General features: G+C 35.7%; 1 protein-coding gene across 3 annotated transcripts in view; it reads right to left on the bottom strand.

The window, feature by feature from the left end:
• Positions 1-631: 631 nt before the first annotated feature.
• chrnb3.L (cholinergic receptor, nicotinic beta 3 L homeolog) overlaps positions 632-7,655 on the bottom strand; it is a 30,442-nt gene continuing 23,418 nt past the window's right edge. For 2 of the 3 annotated variants that reach the window (XM_041564045.1, XM_041564053.1), the window contains exons 5-7: positions 5,212-5,321; positions 3,114-3,996; positions 636-1,189 (exon numbers count right to left, since the gene is read on the bottom strand). In XM_041564045.1, coding sequence (XP_041419979.1) covers positions 1,055-1,189; positions 3,114-3,996; positions 5,212-5,321 — 1,128 coding nt within the window. In that variant the 3' untranslated portion in view covers positions 636-1,054. 3 annotated transcript variants of the gene reach the window in all.

Raw genomic sequence — 7,655 nt, 5'->3', positions numbered from 1 at the left:
GGTTTGAAGTAATGCACAAACATGTTTGTGACATGGTGCACACATAAATGGTGGCTTCTTTACTTAGAGAGTATGGGCTGTGTTATGCACATGACTGACAGCTGAAGTGAAAGCCAGTTATTTGAATACAAGCAGACAGACATGTATTTCTCACAAATGCAAGGCCATTTGTGCCTTTACACTAAAAATGCAACCAATCATTATGCCTTGAATTCCATGCTGTATACTCAGTGAACATTAATACATATAAAGGGAGTCAAATTCATATGTATTTTTTCAGTAGAACTTCCATACCATATTTTAAATATGAATTTGTAAACAACTGAACTGCATTAATTGAAATGTGTTAGGATGAAAACACACAGAGCTAATATCAGCAGCTACTTTTTGTGGCTACAAAATACCCTGCCATAGACAATACTGAGAACACATGTAATGTCTTAGCAAAGCCAATTATCACTATTGTCTATTTTGTAGCCATGACAAGTAGCTACTACTAGTAGCTTCTGTGTGTCTTCACCTTAAAATCATTTTGTCATTGTATTACATTTAAACATGTTACATTTAAACCATATACCTCAAAACTTACTCATATAATGTATCATATTGGACATATTTTGTTGAGGCTATGCAACCAAATTTAGTTTATTGGAAAAAAAAAATTAACAGATGATGATATAATACATAGACATATTGACAAGTGAATATAATTTAAAGGCAAGTTTGATACATAACAGCATTAATAATAATCTTCTGTAACATATCTTTCAAGTCTAGTGAGGCCTAGTAAAGTAAAAATGTTCTTAAGCAATTGTGCGGAAAAGCAGTTTGCAGACACTAATATATAAATATGTGTACTGTGGACCTTTACTATAAATTTCTGCTCACATATAGATAGTATGGTGAAATCATTTATGACTTAAGAAACAAAACCTGTTGTGAATAGATGATTATTTTTCAAAAAAGCCCACCATGACCATAACACAGTCTAATATACATGATAAAAAAGGTTTATTATATTCTCCTTTACTATAGTCGCTGTTATAACAACGATTCAGACATGACTGTTCAACCACATCTGTAATGCAGGGGTAAATATAAGAACTGATCCAGTGATAGATACTGAGAGGAACAACCATAGGAAGATCCGATCAAGAACTTGAGCCACAAATTTCCAGTCCTGAACAACCTATGCAAAACAAACATGAAGTTTAGAATACAATTACTGTTTCAGCTTATTATACCATTTTCACAATTTAAGCAATTATTGTTCCATTTAATAAGCTGAACCTTCATATGCCTATAGTATTATTTTGGGGCCGATTTATTAATACTTGAGGTTCAGGATCAGGTAAAGCAATATGCTTTTTTGCATCGCTTATAATATATATATATATGTAGAAGGGCTGTGGCACACACTTACTGAAGCAAAGACCCAGGTGCTAGTCAGAAAAAATTGTATATTCATGCAGAAAGCTGACGCACACTGGGATTTATCAAAATAAAACTTGTTTTATTGGATCGACGTTTCGTTCCTCACACGGACCTTTATCAAGATAGTTTCAAAGTGCAAGTGTAGACAATTTTATAGACTCGCCCACCAGTGAACCTTCACCAGAACACGCCCACAAATCAAGTGAATATTTTAACCCTAGAAGACCCAAAAGTCCAGCGAACATGGATGATTTTAACTTGGTCTGAAAAACAAAGTGCATAGAACCATATAATTTAGTATATAAAAATGCATTATGCATTTTTATATACTAAATTATATGGTTCTAAGTGCAAAAACAAAGTGCATAGAACCATATAATTTAGTATATAAAAATGCATTATGCATTTTTATATACTAAATTATATGGTTCTATGCACTTTGTTTTTCAGACCAAGTTAAAATCATCCATGTTCGCTGGACTTTTGGGTCTTCTAGGGTTAAAATATTCACTTGATTTGTGGGCGTGTTCTGGTGAAGGTTCACTGGGGGGTGAGTCTATAAAATTGTCTACACTTGCACTTTGAAACTATCTTGATAAAGGTCCGTGTGTGGAACGAAACGTCGATCCAATAAAACAAGTTTTATTTTGATAAATCCCAGTGTGCGTCAGCTTTCTGCATGAATATATATATATATATTTATTTATTTTATTTGTTTTTATTTATTTTTAAAATCTGCATAAAAAGCAATTGATGAAAAACAAATGAAGGCTGGGGCCAACCAGGTGTTTTCCCGGTGTCCTGCTGGCCCGGTCTGACCATGGCTGAAATTATTCCATAGTGTTTTGGAAAGCCTTCAGACTGCCTGTGAAATCTGAAAGATATGATTAGTAATGCAAACAAGAGTAAACTTTACACTGTTTGAGAGTGTTACTCTTTGTACTCAGTATTAAGATTTATTTTTGTGTTTGTGTTTCAGCCTACACCTGTCCAAAATTGTTAGCATTTGCTATGGAGACTGAAATGGTCCTCACTATAGGAGACTCACTCCTATAATGGTTGTACACTAACTAAGCTGTTTTACTAGGAACTTTGTAATCAATTAATTATATAAACTTTAGGTATTTAGGAGCTCCAAGATCTTTGTGTTCTAGTTAGAAAGAGAGATGTCTCCTGATAGATAATTGAAGTCAATGCAAAATTATGTTATTGGATCATTTGTTAGAACAGTGACTTTTTTTTTTTTTTTTTTTTTTACAAATTAAGAGATGGCATAGGAGGTGGAGTGATATTCTTCTTGGGTGTAACCAGGAAAAAAAATGAGATATATTGCTATTGATGGCAACCCCTTTACATTGGTTTGCGAGCAGGCTATGTAGGATCATATTAGACAGGTATAGTGGTAACTCTAAAAATAAAATGGGGTAACTTAATCTGCAAGCTTTGCAATTTGGTTTGATATGTTAGATAAGATCAGTACTAACTTTTATTCAATTTGTTCCTTTATATAATGGAAATAACACAAACAGACACACAGATATTCTAAGAATTGAAATACCTCATCAATTTTCATGCCATATGTAATTGCATTCTCCTGGTGAATAAGCAGTACTTCCAGTACCATAAAATGCAAAGTAAACTTTTTGTCACACAGTAAGCAAAATGTTGGTCTTACTTACCTGTCTAATAAAATGCTCTTTCTTTACATGTGTTGAAATGTATTTAATAGAATCTGATGCTTTTTCCAAGAAGGCAATTAAGACCTTTTCCCCATCACTTGCATTAATTTGTTTCCTTTTGCCAGAGGGTTTTGATTTGGCAGAAGAGACATTGTTTTCTGAATCAAAAAAGGAGAAGCAATCAACATGTCCTTTCATACAAAGAAGCTTCGGAAGCTTTTCCAGGAAAAGGCGTTTTACCCACGGTGCCATTGGATGATAAGTTGCTGAGGACCGATGATGAACATTAATGACGAAAACAGTAACAATTATTGACAAAGTTACAAAAATCATGATAAATAAAAGGTACTCTCCGATTAGTGGAATTACCTTTGATGAAGAAGGAATAATTTCTTCAATGACTAGTAAGAAAACTGTTAGAGAAACCAATACCGAGGTGGACAAGGAGAGTTTTTCCCCTTCATCAGATGGCAAATAAAAGACTAGGACAGTTAGGAATGATAGACCAAGGCAGGGGATTATTAAAAAAAGAGTATAAAACAATGGAAGACGTTGCAAAACAAATGAATATGTGACAAATGGGTAAGAATAAAGCCCATCTTTCCTCATTCCTTTTAAGCCGGTGGCATTAAGGATGTCCCATTCTCCATTATCAAAGAAATCCTTCCGGTCTACATTCTCGTCCAGCAGAATAAGGTCAACCATGTTCCCATCATATGTCCATGATCCAAACTTCATTGAACAATTTTGTCGGTCAAAGGGGAAAAAAGTCACATCCATTGTGCAAGAACTTTTATAACTGGCTGGCGGAGTCCATGTTACAGTTCCATCATATTTTATTATTGCTTTTGTCATGAGAGAACCTTCAAAACGCCCATCAGCACTGGAGATTATAAAAAGTGATGCCTTATTAGCAATTCCAAAAAGTCAAATCAAAGCAAGTAATAGTACAACTTCAATTTCATAAAACAAAGGCACTCATAGCTTTGTAATCAGGTGACAAAAGCTTGGAATAGCTTTTTGTTGATATTAGTGGTAAAAAAAATGCACATTTATACAAGGCAGAGGCCTGAGCAGGTATGGTTGAATAAAGCTCGACATGTCCAGGACCTGTTAACCAGTGGCCCAACCAAGACCAGGTGACCCACGTGTAGTCTTATATGATCTGCTACTTCGAACAGCCCACAGGGAATTTTCAAGTGATCTAACTCTAGGGGGGCCATTTATTAAACCTCAATTTTTTTTCTGGTCGGGGTTTTTAGGGGTAAAACTCAAATTATTTCTTTGAAAAAAACCCCTTGAATTATTAGAGATTTATCATACCCCAAAACTGTCAAAAATTCTAATCCAAAAATATACCATCCCAAGCCTGTTGAGGTCATGTAGAAGTCAATGACAGATGTCCCTGAAGTTGTTTCTTGACATCGTGATCTGCGCTGGATAATCCGAAAAAAGTTGGGTTTTTTTGTCCGACAATCCGAAAAGTCGAATTTTCGCAGTGAAAATACGGTAATATTGAGTTTTCAGAGCGTCAATACATAATAATACATCAGAAATATATATATATATATATATATATATATATATATATATATATATATATATATATACTTATATACTGTACGTGAAATGCTAGTAAAATTCCTATTGTATAATACAGTGAAAAGTTTCAAGTTAAAATACGACAGGAATGTCCCATAGGAATAAGAATAAAAATATTTGGGAGAGGGGTCTATAGGAATGCCCCTGTCGTATTTTAACTTGAAACTTTTCACTGTATTATATAGGAATTTTACTAGCATTTTGCGTATATATGATAGATGGGGGCTATGAGTTTTTTATGGTCTTTATATATGTTCTTATGTGATGTATTATTATTATTATGTATACAAATGCAACTGGACCCTTGAAATGTATTGTCTATAATGATGTGTATTTAATTCAGTTACCCCAAGTGCTAGGATTGTGAATTTTTCTGCCAGAAACCCAACTTCTGTGTGGGAAGCAGAAGCAGTGCAGGACTCGCTGTCTAAATTTTTAAAGAACAGGAATTTAGCGCTATAATATAATAGGTTTTTAAATAGAAAGATAAACTTACTTTTCAAATAGAACAATATCAGGAAGCCACAGAGTTTCTGATGGAACCCTAATGTATGTAATCCCCCCATAGTCTTTAGGATTCCACCTCAGTTTCATGTCCATCCACTCCTGTGGCATAAATAAATACACAGTTATTTGGTGAATTAAAAAGTTTTTTTCTTTGTTCAATTAACATGTTTTAAGTAAGGAAAAGGGAAGTTTATTAGGAAGGCCTAAAAATGATGCAGAAATTCATGTTAAAGGTACTAAGAATAAATTTGTTTGAGTTTGATAACAGAGGACTTTTCTGTTGTTATATAAACGTGCATGTTTATTTGACTGTCATTTGACTGTCATTTGTGACTGTCATTTGTGATGAATGAAATGTTAAAATGTACTGGATTTTGTTTGCTTCAAAGTACTACACTTCAGATTAATAGTAATAAATATCATACAATATAGACCATATTTGCCTTTTCTTTCATTAACCATATTTTTCTAATTGCAATTCATTATGACATTTCCTATTTAGAAATTGCCATTGTTTATTAACCCTTTAAGTGCCACAGAACGTAGAATCTACGTTCTGTGGAAAAGTAACTTGAAATGCCACAGAACGTAGATTCTACGTTCTGCAGCACTTCCGGGTTCTGGAGCGGAGGAGCGGCTGTTAGAGCCGCTCGCTCCGTTCCGCTTCGATCCCCTGCCCCTAGGCAACGAGCAGAGCAGGGGATCGAGTGGCCCCTGGGGCGCGATCGCCCAGGGGCCCAAAAACAGCAGCAGGCACGTGTTACTTACGTGTCCTGCTGCTGCAGCCTGCACTGCGTCGTCGATCTCCGCCCCCACAGCACAGAGACAGGAACCACGACACAGATGTCTTCCAGGGGCTCTTCCTGATCGCCTGCAACAGTCTCCAGCGAATTTTTCAGGTTAGTGCAACAATTACACACACAAACACACCAACACACACTTATTACAGTAATACACACTTAGATTCACACTTACACACACTTACACATACATTTTTGGGGATTGGGGGGGTCACTTACACTCACTGCACTTACACACACGCACACACGCGCACACGCGCACATAACATGTAATTTACCATTTGTGCACACGCACATACATGGCATTGTGGCTTTTTTTTTTTTTTCTTATCGCATCGTCTCTTTTTTTTGGCTGAAAAAAATGTTTTATTGCCATTACGAATAGCGTATTCGCTAACCGTACTGTGCAATACCTTTTGTATGTTATTTCGGTGATTATATTGCAATTTTGGGTATTTTGGTGGCATTTTAGCCATTTTATTGAATTTTTAGCCATTTTATTGCATTTTCAGCTCTGCATATGTTGTGTTCACTTGTTTCTAGCCGTACAACCTGTTTGGCCCCAGCTAAAATATTCAAACTGTGATTCTGACGGCCGATAACACTAGTCTGGAAAAAAAACATTGATTTTTGTGGTTTATTGATTTTTTTGCATTTCACTCTTTACTGCCTTATTTTGTTTTGCCTTGTAAATTTTATATACTATATATCCATTTGGGGGTCTCTGTGCGCCACATAGTTTGGTATATCTATGCATATTGGGCATCAAAGTGTTCAGTAGACACCTGGTGTTCATATTTAGGATGTTTTATGCTGATACGTTACGAAATGTGGGGCATATAATGGGGTAAAATTCAATCTTTCTGACGATTTTCAGAAATTTGATAAAAACCGTTATGTTCAGCATTGCTTTGCAGTTTGGCAGTTTGCAATAGAAACACATATTTACCCATATTGGATTCGTCAGAATGTGTACTTTCTGAAAATATATGGTTTTCTGGGGTCTCTGTACTGTTAGGGGGGTCTAATGTCGCATAATACACACACCAGGTGCTTATATTGCAGCAGCCAGCGCGTCAGCTGTGAAAATGTATATACACTATTGTCATTTGGTGGTCTCTGTGCGCCACATAGTTTGGTATATCTATGCATATTGGGCATCAAAGTGTTCAGTAGACCCTTGGCGTTCATATTTAGGATGTTTTATGCTGATACGTTACGAAATGTGGGGCATATAATGGGGGTAAAATTCAATCTTTCTGACGATTTTCAGAAATTTGATAAAAACCGTTATGTTCAGCATTGCTTTGCAGTTTGGCAGTTTGCAATAGAAACACATATTTACCCATATTGGATTCGTCAGAATGTGTACTTTCTGAAAATATATGGTTTTCTGGGGTCTCTGTACTGTTAGGGGGGTCTAATGTCGCATAATACACACACCAGGTGCTATATTGCAGCAGCCAGCGCGTCAGCCGTGAAAATGTATATACACTATTTTCATTTGGGGATCTCTGTGCGCCACATAGTTTGGTATATCTATGCATATTGGGCATCAAAGTGTTCAGTAGACCCCTGGCGTTCATATTTAGGATATTTTATGCTGATAAGTTACGAAATGTGGGGCATATAA

This window comes from Xenopus laevis, chromosome 1L, assembly GCF_017654675.1.
Source record: "Xenopus laevis strain J_2021 chromosome 1L, Xenopus_laevis_v10.1, whole genome shotgun sequence".
Classification (NCBI taxonomy): domain Eukaryota; kingdom Metazoa; phylum Chordata; class Amphibia; order Anura; family Pipidae; genus Xenopus; species Xenopus laevis.
This window is presented reverse-complemented; position numbering and strand designations above follow the sequence as displayed.